The sequence below is a fragment of the Prionailurus viverrinus genome, chromosome B3 (genome assembly GCF_022837055.1).
Source record: "Prionailurus viverrinus isolate Anna chromosome B3, UM_Priviv_1.0, whole genome shotgun sequence".
NCBI lineage: Eukaryota > Metazoa > Chordata > Mammalia > Carnivora > Felidae > Prionailurus > Prionailurus viverrinus.
This window is the reverse complement of record NC_062566.1, coordinates 8419805-8438166: the sequence shown is the minus strand read 5'-3', so window position 1 is coordinate 8438166 and position 18362 is coordinate 8419805. Positions and strand designations below refer to the sequence as shown.

The window sequence follows — 18362 nt, the reverse complement described above, 5'->3', positions numbered from 1 at the left end:
TCCTGGGACCTTCGGATTCCTCCCCTGCACCATTGCCATCCTAAACTTCCTTCAGTCCCACCTACCCCATCCAGTTTCCCTCCCCATCTGTCTTCCCCCTAATATCTTCTCCTTTTGTGCTCCCAGTCATCCCGTTACTGGACTCTGAAGCCTAGGCTATGGCATGTCCAGTCACTCCTTTTTTGTTTGGCCTCAGGCAAATTAAATACTTAAAATGCTGTTTTCATTCTGTCTTCATAAACCAATTGGCTGATACGACCCGGAGACCTTCAGCTGCTTTTAAAAGTTCTCATCCAATAACTTTATACGTACAGACGTATCACTATAGATTAAAGGAAAACACTGCCAATATACTGAGGAATTCAGTAAATCAGTAAATAGGCCATCTGGTGAATAGATTATTGGGCACATTGACTTTTGGTGAAGTGATCATTAAGAGAAGACTTTTGTACACCTGTTCTTGATCAGGTACAAAGATCCTGATCTTGATCCAAAGCATACAGGGGCGTGAACATCATGCATGATTGTCCCCGTACCGATCAAACAAAGAAGGGCCCAGACAAAGATAGAAAAAGGCCTAACAACACAGAAAAAAAAAGGAGAAGGGAAGGCAGCAGCCAGGATGCAGCCATGTAAAGAGACTAGAAAGAGGGTCAGAGAAAAAAAGGAAGAGTAAGCCACACAGCCAAAGGATGTAGCTTCCCCGAGTTTCTGCAGAGGGTACAGACTTCAAGGTCTGTAGTCTGGTCAGCTCGGGGTGTTCCAGAAATCCACACTGCCAAAGCACACATAGCTATTAATACCCTAACGCTGTCCCTTCTATTAATAAGAATACTAAAAGTGTCCTCAGCCCAGGCTATTATTTGAGCATAAATTCAAACCTAATGAAACAGGCAGCAACCTCCCTGGAGAAGAGACAAAGGACTGAAGCTTAGTAATGACATTAACACTGGGCGTGCTCCCATTTAATCCTCCGAGGACTGTCAGGGATAAGACTATGTATACTGTCGTCTTAAGGATGGATAAAGGTAGGGATGCCTGGGTGGTTCAGTCCGTTAAGCGTCCGACTTCACCTCAGGTCATGATTTCACAGTTCGTGAGTCTGAGCCCCACGTCAGGCTCTCTGCTGTGAGGGAGCACGGAGCCCGATTCGGATCTTCAGCACCCCCCTCCTGCTCCTTCCCTGCACGTAAGTGTTCTCTCTTGCTTTCTCTCTCTCAAAAAATAAAAATTAAAATTAAAAAAATTAGTATCTGTTTAAGAAAAGGATGAGTGAAGTTAGTGAGTTCCCAGAGCCAAGCCTCAAGCCACAGACCCGTTTCAGTGTAAAGCTTTCATAACCAGAGCAATTTTATTTATTTATTTTTTTATATTTATTTATTTTTGAGACACGAAGACAGAGCATGAGCAGGGGAGGGGCAGAGAGAGAGGGAGACCCAGAATCGGAAGCAGGCTCCAGGCTCCGAGCTGTCAGCATGGAGCCCGACGTGGGGCTCGAACTCACGGACTGTGAGATCATGACCTGAGCCGAAGTCGGACGCTCAACCGACGGAGCCAACCAGGTGCCCCATAACTAGAGCAATTTTAAGGCATAACCCGTCCCACTCCTCTGAATCTGGGCACCTGCTTCAAGCCAGACAGAGTGGAGGAAGTCACACGTTTTCCTTCCAAAGCCGTGCCACGCAAGCTGATACAGCTCTTGCCTGGCGTCCAGGAGCCTCAAGGCAGAAGCCCTGAGCTCCTGCGACCAGCGTGAGGCACCATGCTTCATGGGGAGGTCTCGTGTGGACCAGCACTTGTCTCCCGCACCTCGTCCCAGGTTGCCACCATTGGTACAAACTGGCCTGTGGGCCTCCGGGTGGCCAGTCCCCAAAATCAGGTCACACTCAACCTTCAAGTCGTTCCACTGGAGGCTGCAGACAGCGTGCGGCAAAGGGAAGCGACGCACAGCGTGCCCTCTTGAAATCCCCCTTCCCAGCGTTCCTGAGCGTGCGGTGGGTTGGGGTTGCTACGGAGTGGGGTAACTTGTCATCACAGGGTGGTGGTCCCTTCATCACGTTGCCTGCCGTGCCCGCTGCCCCAAATTCAGCACGTTGTCAAGCTTTGGGGTTCGGATGGCAAGACAGAACGAACGACCCCATCAAGATTATGTCGCAAGGAAATCACAGGACATACAGAAACGTACTGATACGCCCTCTGTATTTCGCCCTCTGTTTACAACACCCACACCCCCCGGGACAGAGGGCACCGTACCAACATCACAACGAAACAGGGTAAGTAAAAAGAACCCTTTAGAGGCAGCTGGGTGGCTCGGTCCACGAAGCCTCTGACCGTTGATTTCGGCTCAGGTCACAATCTCAAGGTTCAGGCCCCCATCAGGCTCCGTGCGGACAGGGCAGAGCCTGCTTGGGATTCTCTCTCTCTCCCTCTCTCTCTGGGAGTGCTCTCTCTCTCTTCCTTTCTGTTTCTCTCAATAAATAAGCTTCAAAAAATTTAAAAAAATAAATAAATAAACACAGCATGCAGTGGGGCACGTGATATCTTGGTACAGAAACGAACCCCTGGTAAAAACCACTGGCAATGGAGAAGCCCCATTCAACCGGATGGAAGATGTGCTACCTTAAGTTCAAGTCAACGATCTTCAGTTGAATGTAAGTGGTTGGTTACATGCAGCAGATGCAGAAAACAGGCCGTATTGCTCCGAGGCCCTTCGTATGAATTGGGATGGGATCCCACTGAAAGAAGGGCTTAACTGACTCTATAAAACGGGAGAGGGGCGCCTGGGTGGCGCAGTCGGTTAAGCGTCCGACTTCAGCCAGGTCACGATCTCGCGGTCCGTGAGTTCGAGCCCCGCGTCAGGCTCTGGGCTGATGGCTCAGAGCCTGGAGCCTGTTTCTGATTCTGTGTCTCACTCTCTCTCTGCCCCTCCCCCATTCATGCTCTGTCTCTCTCTGTCCCAAAAATAAATAAACGTTGAAAAAAAAATTAAAAAAAAAAAAAAAAAAAAAAACGGGAGAGCCACAGGGCCTTCTAATAAACTGCTGAGGACGCACAGTTTCCCAAAACAAAATACCACAAAAATCCCCAGAGGAAAGGGCTCCGTTGTGGGAACACATTAAAAGCTGTAAGGACAAACATGGCTGCCCAAGGAGGACCCGCATCCAAGTGGGAAAGGAACCAACAGAAACAGGTTTCAAAAATCAGTTCCACTTACTGGCTGTGGGAGCCTGGCAGGCTATCAGCACGCAACAAGTGGAGAAAACCCACCCGCTACCTGGGACCTGGGATGGGTGGCTGCATCGCCGAACGTCTCAAGTTTGCGCTTGAAGGACATGCTCCCACACCGGCCAGCTGTGTTTCCGTGGCTCCCACACAACATACCAGTGATCTCATGCCATCTGGTGTTCGGAGAAGGTACTCCAATGTGAAGCAAGCCCCATTTCTTGCAAAAAAAGTACTGATGGTGACCTTTGGCTACAGTAAACCTGGTGTGGTGCTGGCATCCGAACAACAACAAAAACCACATCCGCAAGATTCAAAGGGAAATCCAAGAAGCAGCCCTGATAGGCACTGTGTCTGTTTCTAACAGACGATTAGAATGTGGCAATCAGATCAGCAGGGAAAGGGCTATTTCGTCCCAACTAATTAAATAGCCATTTGGCCAAAAGTAAATCTAAGTTCCTACTCTGAGCCAGAAACCGAAATAAACTCGAGACAGATCAAAGACATAAAGGAAAAAGGCAAAACGAATAGCAAAGAGAATGAATATAGGTGGATGCGTATTCCCTTTCGAGAGAGAAAGGCCTTCCTTGCTATAAAAACAAAAGAAGAAATTCTCTAGAATAGGACTATAAGACTTGAAAAGATCTCTGCCACAAAACTCTATAAACAAAACTAAAAAGCAAATAACAAATCAGAAAACTCTAGGGGCGCCCAGGTGGCTCAGTCGGTTAAGCGTCCGACTTCAGCTCGGGTCATGATCTCTTAGTCTGTGAGTTCGAGCCCCGCGTCGGGCTCTGTGCTGACAGCTCGGAGCCTGGAGCCTGCTTCGGATTCTGTGTCTCCCTCTCTCTCTCTCTGCCCCTCCCCTGCTCATGCTCTGTCTCTCTCTGTCTCAAAAAAACAAAAATTAAAAAAAAAACTGCTAAAATAATAATAATAATAAAACTCTATGTGAACGTATCTAGGGAGCAGAAGAAAGAGCAGTGATAATATACAGAACAGGCTTTGCACAAAAGAGAAGTAGTAAATAGCTCATAGCCAAACACACCTAAAGAATCAAATTTATTAATACAAATTGAAACAAATGTAACACTTCTTCTCCATCAAACTGACAAAGATAAGGTGCACACCATGCAGGGAAGAAAAGGAAAGCAGACCCCAGAGATGTTTTTGCTAGGTCAGCAGTAGAGGGAGATAGTTCCCAAGGGTGAGCTGGCAATTCTGGAAAGAGAACCTCGACCTGCTCCGATCAGGAAACACAAAGCATCCGCAAAGAAGTCAAGAAGAAAGTTGTACGTCCGGATTTAGGCACAAGAATGTTTGCTGCAGGATTAGTGCTGGGAATAAGAATTCTGAGAGACCCGGAACCAGAACACTGAGTAAACAAAGAACGATGCGCTATATTCATTTTTTCTTCTCAAAATAGAATTTTTGTAATACGGGGAGCACATGTGTGGTGAACAAAAGCAGTGATCAAGCCGTTTAAAGTCAGATCCGGCTGTAGTTTGAAAAGTCAGATCGATTCTGGGGCGCCTGGGTGGCTCAGTCAGTTAAGCGTCCGACTCTTGGTTTCGGCTCAGGTCAGGACCTCACAGTTCGTGACTTTGAGCCCCACACTGGACTCTGTGCTGACAGTGCAAAGCCTGCTTGGGATTCTCTCTCTCCCTCTGTCTCTCTGCCCCTCCCCTGCTCATGTTCTCTCTCTCTCTCAGAATAAATAAATAAACATGAACAAAACTTTTTAAAAAGAAACAAAGAAAATTGATTCTTTACATATCACGTCAGTATGGCACATTCAGTAAAAGTGACAGAGTGACTGAGGATGATGCTTGTCCACACTGCCGTGTCTTCCCAGGGTGGCCACTATGAGAGTCGAGGCACATTTTTCTGAGTCAAACATAAGATGGGGAAAATTAAACCATCAACCCGTAATAGAGTCCTTATTCCCATCACTAAAAACTAGCCTCTCCTTCATTTTTGCTGACGCGCAAACACGAGGTAGGAACCGGGCTCAGAAAACACCCTTCACCACCACAAACCACCCTCTGCCCTCCACCCCCCCCCCCCCCCGGGGGGCAGGGAAGCTAGGGGGAGGAGTCTAGGGCAAAAAGAGAGAAAAGCGAGAGATAAGTAAAGAGTCAAACAAACTGCCAAGAAACTGGGAAGAAAAGCCATCGTAAGACGGGTAGAAATCACGAGCCCTTCCCTTTCCAGAGAGAAACTGCAAAAATCAAACCCGACCAAAAAAGACAACAAACACAGTAATAATCCTAACTACTGTCTCCTCCAACCCCACCCATACCACCACACGTCCCCTCGAGCATGCACACCAGGTGAATCCTCACAACTGCTGCTAGATGGTATCTGACTTCGCGTTCAAGCTCGCATGGTCTGCACCCCAGGGTCCAGGGTTCACACGCAGCGGTGCTCCCCAAAACTTTGCACCGTGGCACAAACGAAAACCATGGCTGTTGTTGGACACGGTAGCGTAAATGGGGGAGACTGCTGAGGGGCTGGCCCGGGCTCCACAGAGCTGTCGGGAAGGCTGAAGGGACGGATACCCTAGAACACCGCTCAGAACGCACCTGTCCGGAAGCCGCGTGGCTGTTCCTCAGTGCACAACACTGAGAACAGAGTTCTGGAAACTCCCTATCTGTCCCGCAATTACAGATGTAATGAGAACAGCGGGTTTCTCTCTAGCTCTGATACAAGGGTATCTTTTCTTTTTATTCTTTTTATTTATTTATTTTGAGGAGGGGGGGGGGGGGAGTGCCTGAGTGGGGGAGGGGCAGAGAGAGGGGGAAAGAATCCCAAGCAGGCTCCACGCTGTCAGCACAGAGCCTGACGTGGGGTTCGATCTCACCAACTGTGAGATCATGACCTGAGCCCAAATCAAGGGTCGGATGCTTCCCCGACTGAGCCACCCAGGTGCCCCGTATGCATTTCCTCTTTAAAAAGAAAGGATTCAAGGGTCACTGGGTGGTTCAGTCGGCTACGCATCCAGCTCCTGGTTTCGGCTCACGTCATGATCTCGCAGCTTCATGGGTTCGAGCCCCATGTTGGGCTCTTCGATGACAGCACACAGACTGCTTGGGATCCTCTCTCTCCCTCTCTTTGCCCCTCCTCCACTTGTAATGTCTCTGTCTTTCTCAAAATGAGTAAACTTAGAAAGAAAGAAGGAAAGAAAAAGAAGGAAGGAAGGAAGGAAGGAAGGAAGGAAGGAAGGAGAGAAAGAAAGAAAGAAAGAAAGAAAGAAAGAAAGAAGAAAGAAAGAGATTACAATCATTAAAAAATTTACAGTTATAGGGGCACCTGGGTCGCTTAGTTGGTTAGGTGTCAGACTTCAGCTCGGGTCAGGTTCTCATGGTTTGTGAGTTCAAGCCCCATGTTGCGCTCTCTGCCATCGGCACAGAGCCCGGCTTCTGATCCCCTGTCCCTCCCCTGCTCTCTCTCTGTCTCTCAATCGCAAATAAATAAACACTAAAAAAAAAAAAAATCTAAAAGAACAGGTATGAAAGTTAGCCTATTAAATGGCAAAAGGAAAAGAAGTCTGAAATCAGAGATATTGGACATTTGAACATTTTGGTGGCAGAGCAGGAATTTGCTAAACACCTATTACCTGGCAAACTTTTCACACTAGGGCGGGTGTCGTTAAGCCATTCTTTCCAAACCGGAAAATGACTTATCCAGCATGTTCTTCCCAGGGTGTGCAACTGAAGCTGTCGCTGCTCTGAAAACAAAGGTCAACCATCTACCTGTGCTGGAGAAGGAGAGCGGTCTGCTAGAGGAATGGGTCATGAATCTTCATTACATAAAACGCACATGAGAAGAACCATGGGGCACCCGGGGGTGGGGGGGTGGGGTCAGTCCATTAAAGTCCAACTTGATTTCAGCTCAGGTCATGATTTCAAGGTTCCGGAGTTTGAGGCCGCATCAGGCTCTACGCTGGCAGCATGAAGCCTGCCTGGGATTCTCTTTCTCTCTTTCTTTCCTTTCTTCCTTCCTTCCTTCCTTCCTTCCTTCCTTCCTTCCTTCCTTCCTCCTTTCTTTCTTTTCTTTCTTTCTTTCTTTCTTTCTTTCTTTCTCTTTCTTTCTTTTTTTCTCTCTCTCTCTCTTTCTTCCTTCCTTCCTTTCTCTCTCTCTCTCTCTCTCTCTCAAAATAAATAAATAAACATTAAAAAAATAGGAAGAAAAGCCATCAATCCTCAACCCTCCGGCCTCCAGCCCAAATAATTTTTTTTGGCCCTGATAATGTCGCACAAAGTCCCTCAAAGGGCTTTTCTTTCCTTTTTGCAACACTGAAAAGTGGCCACCAGAGGGCAGCAGCAACACAGTATTCTTCCAGGGCACAGCAGGACAGTCCCATAGCCACCTTCACACCAAGGGCAAACAGGGCTTCAAGGCAAGGGCTCCTGTTTTCCAGGAATTAATGCTTTAGGGGCTTTTTGTTTGTTTGTTTTTTATTTTATTTTGTTTTAGAGAAAGAGAGCGTGAGCAGGGTGGGGAGAGAGAGCAAGAGACAGAGACAGAGAGAGTAAATCTCAAGCAGGCTCAACATGGAGCCTGACTCAGGGCTCGATCCCACAACCGTAGGATCATGACCTGAGCCAAAAATCAAGAGTCGGATCTTCAACCAACTGAGCCACCCAGGCTAACGCTCTACGTTTTAATGGGATTTGATCTGAGCCTTCTTCCTAGGACAAGAGGCCTTCCCATGTCACAGAGCAGTGCTCCTACGCAGCCTAGAAAAGGGCCGTTGGCATAAACACCACCAGCTTTAACACCCCAAAATATTTCTTGACCACATTCCCTCCCAAGGGAAACTGAGTCCAAGGTTCAACTCTCTCTATGCGTCAACTTCATTACGAAGTTAGAAGGACTTAAATTTGATTGGTCATATCATGTTCCTTCTGTTTGACCAATCTATAAAGACCCCCAGACTCAGATCAAGAACCCAAAACAGGTTATGTGTCTCGTTTGGTCCAAAACATCACTGCATGTAGAGCCTCCCTGAGAGGAAAAAAAAAATGGGAAGGAAATGGAGGTATAAAGGCGTAAAAGGAAGAAGTGAGGATGTGGAAAAGGGAAGTAGAAACACTGAGGAAAAAAAAATAGTAAGATAGGAGGGCAGGAGGCGGGGTGTAGACAGAGACAAAGATCTACCCACAGGCAACAGGCAATTACTGGGATAGAGCAGGGAGGTGGGGGGATGCTGGGTCTTCCCTCCTGTAGATTGCTCAAGAAGATGAACTCAAGGCAATGGCTAGACGTTACCAGCGTTCAAGTAAGGCTCATTTTTAGAAAGACCACCTACAGCACGGCAGGTTGTTCAGCAGAAAGAATGGGGCTGCTTAATTAGTACTGAGCTCGCCCATACCGGACTGAGTCCGGGCAAGGCTGAAAGACCGGGTGTCAAAGAATTGAAGGCAATTCCTAACCAACTAGAGAATGATCTGTGAAAGGCAATCTTCTAAATGTGGCCCCGCTGTCACAGAGGCTGTCGGCCTCCCAGGTGTTATTCTTATATCCATGATGACTCACGGATGGACAGACCTGTTCGTGACAGTGAGTTACCAGTTACCCGCTATTTTCAGTTCTTTTGAATGACCCATAGATTTTGCTGGGTTTATTCAATGCACACACACACACACACACACACACACACAAAACACCTATGTATTCTATACAAGGGATAGACAAGTTAACAGTTAAAGACCCCGCGTGGGGGCGCCTGGGTGGCTCAGTCGGCTGAGCGTCTGACTTCGGCTCAGGGCATGCTCTCGCGGTTCGTGAGTTCGAGCCCCGTGTCGGGCTCTGGGCTGACAGCTTGGAGCCCGGAGCCATCTTTGGATTCTGTGTTCCCCCTCTCTCTCCGCCCCCTCCCCCGCTTGTGCTCTGTCTCTCTCTGTCTTTCAAAAACGAATAAACACACAAAAAATTTTTTTAAAGACCCTGTGATGCTCTGGGTAACAACTATATAACACTATGATCTCCACACCATTGCTAAACCTAGCCATCGTGCTGAAGCCGGAGCTCCCTCCTAATTCTGCCCAAAGAACAATTAGCCAGCTTTAGGGTTTCACAAGCCTTCCCCCCAAGCCCCAGAAAATATCCCAATTCCACCTTGATAGTCTGCATAACAAATCAGCACTGTGTCTGAGGCGGAGAAGGAAGAGATTTACATAAAAGGTCCACAGAACTCTTTCACGAAGGAAGTCCACTGTCCAGGCCTGGCTGACGGCACCAAAACTGAGACGGGTTCTCTCGTTTCTGAGACGCTTCCCCCGAGTTTGCTTCTGGATGGGTCAAGTGACCGAAAGCTTCCAATCCTCCGGCACGAACCTTGGAAGAGCCTTTTAGCGCCTCTTCTCGAAGCATGTCAGAGATGCCTTTTCCTGAGGGGGATACCGTGACTTTTCACTTTACTTCCCATTAAAATATAAGGAAAAAGAAAACGACTTTTTGCCACCTAATATCTCCAGAATTTTTTTTCATTATTCAAGGTCATATTACTGATATGCTCACAAATAAGCAAGGTTTTTACTTTGCTACACCAGAAAGCAGTTTCTTAGAGTAAAACTCAAAAAGCAGGTCACGATATTCTAGACAGAGGTTGGCAAACGTTGGCCCATGGTTCAAACCCAGGCCACTGCTTGTTTTTGTAAATAAAGTTTTATTAGAACACAGTCATGACCATGTGTTTACATGTTCTCGTCAGATACTAACCCTAACCAAGAACGATTTCTCTTTGGCTGTTTGGAAAACCACTAACATTTTTCACTTTAGAAAAAATTAAATAATAAACCAGATGTGATCCAGTACTCTGGATAACTTCTGTCAGTTTCGTGCAATGTATTATTGGCACCGAAAAGTCACATTTTTTTTCAGTTACTTCTTCCTCTCTCTTCAGTTATGCGGTGATATGACCAAAAAGGAAGTGAATCGTTAAAATGGATCTAAAGGTAATGGCTGTTTGGGCATGACACCAGCAGAGATGAGTAGCTGTCCCTGAGCCCTTATGACCCATAAATCCTAAAATATTTACTTTGTGGCCCTGGACAGAAAAAGTTCCCACCCCACGTCCGAGACAGAAAGTTACATAAGCGTAAGCACTGCTTATGCAACAACCTAAAGAAATACCAAACTCTTTCCTCAGAGAATGATTCATCAAAACGGTTTTCCTCCCTAAACATTCAGAAACGAAACCGTGCGACTGACTTCCATAGCCCAGAGGTGTCCCCCTTAAGAGCCGAGGGCGTCATACATTTCAACACCACGCCAAAGGCCTCTCCGTCATAAGTGAAAATCAATTTAAAAAAAAATTAAACACTTAAAAAAAAAAAAAAAGGAAGCTGGAGAATAATGCTGGAGAGCAAATACGTAATGAGGGAAAGAAAATGTTGTGCCTAGTAGAGAACTGAAGCTCTACCTACTATCAGGAGAAGCAAATATTTCTTCTCACGTTGTCCATGCACACTGGTGGACAGAGGCTGCGCAGAACAATGGTTCCTAAGTGTGCTTCCGGACCACCTACATCAGCATCACCTGGGAACTTGCTAGAAATGCAAATCCGCAGGCCCCACGCAGGACCTGCTGAATCAGAGACTCTGGGGGGTGGGCAACATGTGTTTTCATCAGCCCTCCAGCCTGCCCTGATGCTCATTCAAGTTTGAAAACTACTGGTGGAAAGGACTGTGGTGGACAAAATCCTGAGGCCGGGTTGGGTCCCATAGAAAATAACGTTGTAGGGGCGCTCAGGTGACTCAGTCGGTTGAGCGTCCAACCACTTGGGCTCAGGTCATGATCTCGCAGTTCAAGGGCTCGAGCCCCATGTCAGGCTCTATGCGGACAGCCCCGAGCCTGGAGCCTGCTTTGGATTCTGTGTCTCCCTCTGTCTCTCTGCCTCTCCCCTGCTCATGTTCTGTCTCTCCCTCAAAACTAAATAAACATTTAAAAAAATAAAAAAGAAAGGAATGTTGTACCGATAAACAACGAGTCTCAGGCAAAGGAGGCAGGAGCGGGAGCATGCATCCTAGTACTTCGGATCCCTGTCTAAACCAACCGTGCTCCCTCAAATGCGGCCCCACCTTGAGAGGGCTCTGGAACATTTTCCTGATCGCTAATATGATGCTTATGAAAATCAAGCAGAAAATCAATAGAGTCACAGTGTAGGAGGCACAGCGCACCTCAAATCATGGAAAAAGAATTGGCTGGGAGAGGGATATTTTGTCAATAATGATTAACTTGCCCAATAAATAAAAGAAGACAGACAAGAACAGTCACTAATGGCTACAAAAGATACAGGTTCTGGAACAACGCGGTTTATGACCTAGACGCCTTAGTAGGTATTTATATTTGGATCGTGTTAGGTTTACACAAGATAAAGCCAAAGTCATAAGACGTTTTAACTCTGATGAAACTATTCAGACAGAGATGACAGTGGCCGGGATCATAGCACAAGCTATGGTCTCTCCTTTGTCGCCAAACGGCCATGACATTGAGCAAGCGTACCCACACCGCATTATTTTGGTTGTTTTCTACCAGGTGCGACGTCTTCTCCATCATCCACTGAGGTTACTGACCCCCTACTAGGAACCTGCTACTTGGAATCTATCATTATGACACGTCAATGGTGGTAGGGCCAGAGAACTCACTCTGGGAGAAAGATCCAGAGAGAACGGGTAAACTGGAAAGGGGACAGCTGGTGTGCGGGGGTACTCCAGGGCCTGCGCTCCCTCCCCAAAGTGACAAACTCTTAGAGGAATTCCAAGAATTTAAAACAAAACATGGTGTTTAAAGGTTTGGAACACCCTCTTCCTAGTCAAGTTAAATATGCTCTCCATGGAACATTCTTCTCCAGCTCCAGAGAAGCTGTCATAAGACAAGCTCGATAATGATCCTCATTTGACAGAAGCCCCCATGGGACACCGTGCCAATTCAAAGCCAGAGTTGGTGTTTTCGTGGGAGTTAACTCTACACCGGTTTATGATTATTCCCTAGGGGTTATTTCAGGTATGAAATGCTACCCGCTCAAATCATTAAAAATAACATAAGGGATGCATCTATTAAAAGGCATATGTTGGGGCACCTGGGTGGCTCAGTCGGTTAGGCATCCGACTTCAGCCAGGTCACGATCTCGCGGTCCGGGAGTTCGAGCCCCGCGTCGGGCTCTGGGCTGATGGCTCAGAGCCTGGAGCCTGTTTCCGATTCTGTGTCTCCCTCTCTCTCTGTCCCTCCCCGTTCATGCTTTGTCTCTCTCTGTCCAAAAAATAAATAAACGTTGAAAAAAAAAATTAAAAAAAAAAAAAAAGGCATATGTTTACGACCATAGTGCCCAACGACAGAACATAAGAAGTCACACGATCGATAGATGAGAAATTATGATTTTCATAGAAAACCCATTTTACCAACAAGTAAAAAATGAGATTTTTTCCCCCACCATTTTGAAGTCCTATATCTGAGGAAGTACAAAGATACAAACAGGCAGGGATAGCAATTTTGTTTTTAAAAAAAGTGAGCAGGGCCGCCCGAGTGACTCAGTCGGTTAAGCGTCTGACTTCAGCTCAGGTCATGCTCTCGCGGTTCGTGAGTTCAAGCCCCGCATCTGGCTCTGTGCTGGCAGCCCGGAGCCTGCTTGGGATCGTCTCGCTCCCTCTCTCTCAGCGCCCCCTCCACTCATGCTGTCCCTTCCTCGAAATACATAAACTTTAAAAAAAATTTTTTTTAAATGAACATATTTCACGGATCCTGAAAGATGGAAGTCAGGTGAGATCAGATCGGCAAAGAGTCCACAATCCAAAACGTGAGCAGGAGAAAGTTATAGCAAAAAGGTTTCAGAAGCAGGGCTGGGTGGGAGCATGTGAGGGTGTGTGGTGGGTAAACCCGGGATGCTCTTAACTTGCAGGCAGCAGGTAGGGGAGGCAGCTGGTGGCCTGAGAAACCGTCGGTTTCTAGGCCAACCGACTAGCATAGCCTGTAACAGCTGGGCCAGCACCGTCCTCTCCCCTTGGGGCCAACCAGTGACCAGCAACAGACTTGGACTGCAAGCTGGAACAGGGAGCATGAACAGTAAGCCAGAAAGGAAGGCTTTGGGTGAGAGGTGATAACTGGGAACTGGTGATAACTGGGGGGGAACAGGAAGGAGCTGCCTGAACTTCTGATGCAGGCTGTCCATTCGCATATCCTAGCCCTGCTCGCTATCAGGGAAGGGAGGACCCCGTAAACAAAAACAGCGCCCGCAGATGGAGGGGCAAGGACAGAGGGACACACAGAAACGTGAGTGGCGAACACACGATGCTGACATCCAAGGGATGAAGCACGAGATTTTAAGTGGGGACTTAATATTCTCAGAAATACGATGGTATCATCTCACTTGTGAAATAATCACAGGCTGATATAAAATTAAATGGCAACTCAACACATGACCTGACTGCACAATGGCCACAAGTGACAAGAAAATGAGTAAGCTGGAAGGCCAAGTTGAGGCATTCTCCCTGAAAGGAAAAAAAAAAAACCATGGGAAGAATGAGAAAGACAAGCTAACGGACTCAGAGCACTGAAAGAAGGGTCTAGGAGGGACTTTGTCCTTTTCATATTCCAGAACAGAGTAGAAACGAAGCAACAGGAAGAAAGACACTCAATTCCTTAGAATTAAAAAAAAAAAAAAAATCCCTTCTTACTAAACAGAATAAAATTTAAAAAAACAAAAACAAAAAACTATAGGGGAGCCTGGGTGGCTTAGTCGATAAAGCATCTGAGTCTTGATTTCGGCTCAGGTCAGGATCTCAGGGTTCCTCCATGAGTTCGAGCCCTGTGTGGGGCTCAGTGCCGACAGTGTGGAGCCTATTTGGGATTCTCTCTCTCTCTCTCTCTCTCTCTCTCTCTCTCTCTCTGCCCCGCCCCCACTCACTCGTGCTCTCTCACTCTCAAAAATAAACATTTTAAATAAATTAGATAAATAAGTAAAAAAATAAATAAACTATAAAGAAAACACAAATATATTTGCCTGTAAGGAAATGCAAAACCTCTAAAGGATAAAATCAGCCATAGAAATAAGACATAACAGAATGAGAGAAAAATACTTGCAACCTGTAATAAACAACCATTAATGCTGAAAGTTACAAAGAATTACAGAGAGAAGAAACTCAATTGAAAACAGGACGAAACCCACGTTCATTACCATGACAATCCACAAAGTACAAATTAACTTTTTTTAATGTTTATTTATTTTTGAGAGAGACAGAGACAGAATGCGAGTGGGTTAGGGGCAGAGAGAGAGGGAGACACAGAATCCGAAACAGGCTCCAGGCTCCGAGCTGTCAGCCCAGAGCCCGACACGGGGCTCGAACTCACGGACCGCAAGATCATGACCTGAGCCAAAGTTGGACGCTCAACCGACTGAGCCACCCAGGCGCCCCGACAAAGTACATTTAAAAATAAGGAGAGTCCACACCCAATCTATGAGATTGCCCAAAACGAACAGTGATAAAAGTAGATATTCAACAATAGTAACATACTGTAAGAGAGGGCATGCTTTCTGCCTTCTGGAGGACAATTTGCCAGGGTTTCTTAAATTTTTAACAACACGTAGCCCCTGGATCCTGACTTCTATTTCTAGGTTCTGTCCTGGTTGCTAACAACAGTTATCTTTTTTTTTTTTAATGTTTGTTTATTTATTTCGAGACAGACAGAGAGAGAGAGAGAGAGAGAGGGAGAATGAGCAAGCTAGCAAGGGAAGGGACCAGGAGAGAGAATCCCAAGCAGGCTCTGCACTGTCAAGCACAAAGCCCAACATGGGGCTCGATCCCACGAACAGTGAGATCCTGACCTGAACCCAAATCAAGAGTTAGTCGCTTAACCAACTGAGCCACCCAGGCGCCCCAACAGTTAACTTCCATGAAGTGCTAGAAGCCAGATGTAGTTGTAAGCACTTTATGTGAGTTATTACCTTCCATGCTTTTAACAGCCTACAATAAAGGTTACTATTGTATAGATGAGGGAACGAACTCACAGAGGGGCCAAGGGACATTTCTTGAATCAAACAACAACTGGAGAAGGGAAGGCTTTGAGCCCGGGCAGTCTGGCCCCACCATCTACACTTAAGCACATGCTACTTTTTGAAAGATGTATTCTTATTTGTGCCAAAAACAAACACGGGGTGCTCATTATAGTATCATTTACGCGGCCGAGAGAGTTGAAAAAAAAGCAGCAACTGTCAGAGAAACTGAATAAATCACACATCATACTATGGAATATTGCATAGCATTTAAAAGAATGGAGACATGCTTGCATGGAAAACCATCGTCGATCTTGAATACGTATCGTGAAGCAAAAAGAAAGCTTATTGCGGGCTAATAGGGATATTACAGTATCATGTTAATTAAAAACATACACGTGTGGGGGTGCCTGGGTGGCTCAGTTTGTTAAGTGTCCAATTCTTGATTTTGGCTCGGGTTGTGATCTCACAGTTCGTGAGTTCGAGCCCTGCATTGGGCTGTGCACGGACAGTGTCGCACTTGCTTGGGATTCTCTCTCTCTCTCTCTCTCTCTCTGCTCCTTCCCTGCTTGTGCGCGCTCTCTCTCTCAAAATAAATAAACTTTTAAAAAACACACGTGTGTACATGTGTGTGTTTTAAAGGCACAGAAACAGGGGGAAAAGTGAACGAATCAAATGATACGCAGATGACAAATGTTCTCCTGAGGGAGCGAAGCCCCGTGGGATTTCAGTGCAGGAAGGGGATGGGGTTCAAAGGGCATCTTCGGCTCTGTGTACATTTGGGGACCTCGCACGGACATCTTTTGCTTACGTCTCATTCTCACGTCTATTCACATATACACATATTCACACACATGCTCACGTTCACGTATACACAAGAAATTATGTACTTCTTACGTACGTTCACATCTTTTCTTATGTGTAATGAAAGTGGAATCGAGGGAGCGTTTTCTTGAGCAGCTGCTAGCCGCCAGGATAATGCTATTCCCGTGGCCTTATTTCATGGAATGATTACTCATATCATTATTGTGATGACTACTGTCCTTACTGTTGCCATTCTCGTTGTTCATTTAACCACACTAAAGGAAAGGAAGATGCAGGGTCTTCAAATAACTTTGCTGCAAATGCTCGATACCTTCGGGGTATAGGTCTGAGCTCCGCTCTGCTGCGCGAGACGAGAAAGGTGCACTAACAACACAGAAACAAGAGTGGAGAAGCAGGTGCGCGGGCTACAAGGCACCCAGAAGAGCCAGGCTTACCGCAGCGATCTCGGATGACCAGGTTGCGGCCTTCCTTCAGGTGTATGGTGAGGAGGTAGGCAAAAGGACTGGGCAGGTTACTCACGCCATCGCCGGCTTCCCCAAACATCTGCACAGATGGAGAAGGAAGGTAAGTCTGGTGTCTGGGGACCGAGGAAGAGAATTTCAGGAACACCTCTTGACTTGAGAGCAAAAAAAAAAAAAAAAAAAAAGGGTGGGGGGCAGGGGGTCGCCACCTTCAAGCCTCATCTGCCACCCCACCCGGCTTGATGACCGGGTTACTAGGTCTCACTAACATATCCTCTATAATTGTCTCCAGTGGGATTGTATCCAAATTCACGATGCGATTGTTGCAATATTTAACTTGCCCCGCCCCCCAAATCACACAAGGGGTATTATTATGCCCTCGGAAGTATATCAGTATCTGAAATACCCTTCAACTCCGCGATTTCCTGTAGGATTCTTTCTTTCTTTTTTAATTTTTTTTCAGTTTCTTTGTTTATTTTGAGAGAGAGCAAGCAGGGGAGGGGCAGAGAAAGGGGCAGAGAGAGAGAGAGAGTCCCAAGCAGGCTCCAGCACGGCCAGCTCGGAGCCCGATGCGGGGCTCGAACTCACGAACCGCGAGATCATGACCTGGGCTGAAGTCAGGGGTCGGCCTCTCAACCCACTGGGCCAGCCCGGTGCCCCTGCAGGATTCTTTCTTCTAGAACTCGCGGAGGAACACGAGGGAGGAAGTGGCAGGCAGAAATGCAGCTGTGGGGCTGGCCCCGACAGACATGTGAACACTTCTGAGGTAAAGTGGCTTCCTCATTTTCTCCCCCTTCCCCCCAAGCCCTTCCACTCCCCTGCACCTCCTCGACGTGAAGTAAAAACGTTGCAGTTCACGTTCAGGACCGCTCAGCTGCCGGCCTCCGCGGCCCACAGGTGCATAAGGCACCTGCCCCTCCTGTGTCCACATATGATGCCTTTGCATGCTCTCCCCTCGGCATATTTTTCCTCCATTCCCTGCTCCCCCCCCCCTGCCCCGTGGAGTCTCCTACACTTGACCTTCAGTCTTCCTCCCCTCACCTTAGCTCACTCCCCTCCCCAGGAAGGCATCGACTCCCACAGGCCACCATGTTGAATGCAAGTCTCTTTTCGAATATTCATCAAATGAATCCAACTAAAGTTTCGAACCAGAGTTTTGCACTAGTCCAAATTGTTGTCTTTCCAGAGACAAGAGACAGATAAAGTAATTTATCGTTCACTTTTTTGACATTCAATTAATCGATTCTGTGGCTAGGTCTCCCTTGACGGCCTTCTTTTGAAAACTCCCCCGTCTAGGTTTCAAAGCACTTCAGAATGGCTTTGTCTCCTTTACTCTCCCACTCAACTGGAGAGCTGCTCTGTATTTTTAGAAAAATCTGTCCCCGTCTGACAAATCAATAGACTCGGAATTAATCTCTTCCAGCTATAATTCGCCAGGCCGGTCTTTGCAATGGTTCAGCGTTCTTGAAAAATAAAAGAGGCAAAGAAATACAGACGTCCGGTAAGAAATATCTATAGTATTTGCTCTAGCGTTTGCTTTTAAGGCATTGTCACTCACAGATCGTTCTTCAAACTGCTGGGATGTCAGAGAAGCATTCAGATCACCACTGCCGCATAGCTTCTGTAAAGAAAAGAGAAAGAAACAACCTGCTTCAGGAAAGCAAAATGACATTAACCTACAGGGATACCCCCTTGAAGGCGCCATCTGCGCGCTCAGTTTCGGGTGCGCGGGCTGCTTTTGCACGTGTGTGGCAAGTCCTAGCAACAAAAGTTTGATTCGGTGGAATTCACCTGCCTGCAGCCTCGGCCGTCTTGGTCACGATCGGAGCATCAGTGTGGATAAGGCTGATTGTCCTACA

The 18362-nt window shown here is 46.9% G+C and overlaps 1 protein-coding gene across 4 annotated transcripts in view; it reads right to left on the bottom strand.

Moving 5' to 3' along the window:
• MCTP2 (multiple C2 and transmembrane domain containing 2) overlaps positions 1-18362 on the bottom strand; it is a 239124-nt gene that overhangs the window by 152609 nt on the left and 68153 nt on the right. For all 4 annotated transcript variants that reach the window (XM_047862403.1, XM_047862406.1, XM_047862404.1 and 1 more), the window contains exons 3-4: positions 18062-18124; positions 16477-16585 (exon numbers count right to left, since the gene is read on the bottom strand). In XM_047862403.1, coding sequence (XP_047718359.1) covers positions 16477-16585; positions 18062-18124 — 172 coding nt within the window. The remainder of the gene's footprint in view (positions 1-16476; positions 16586-18061; positions 18125-18362) is intronic.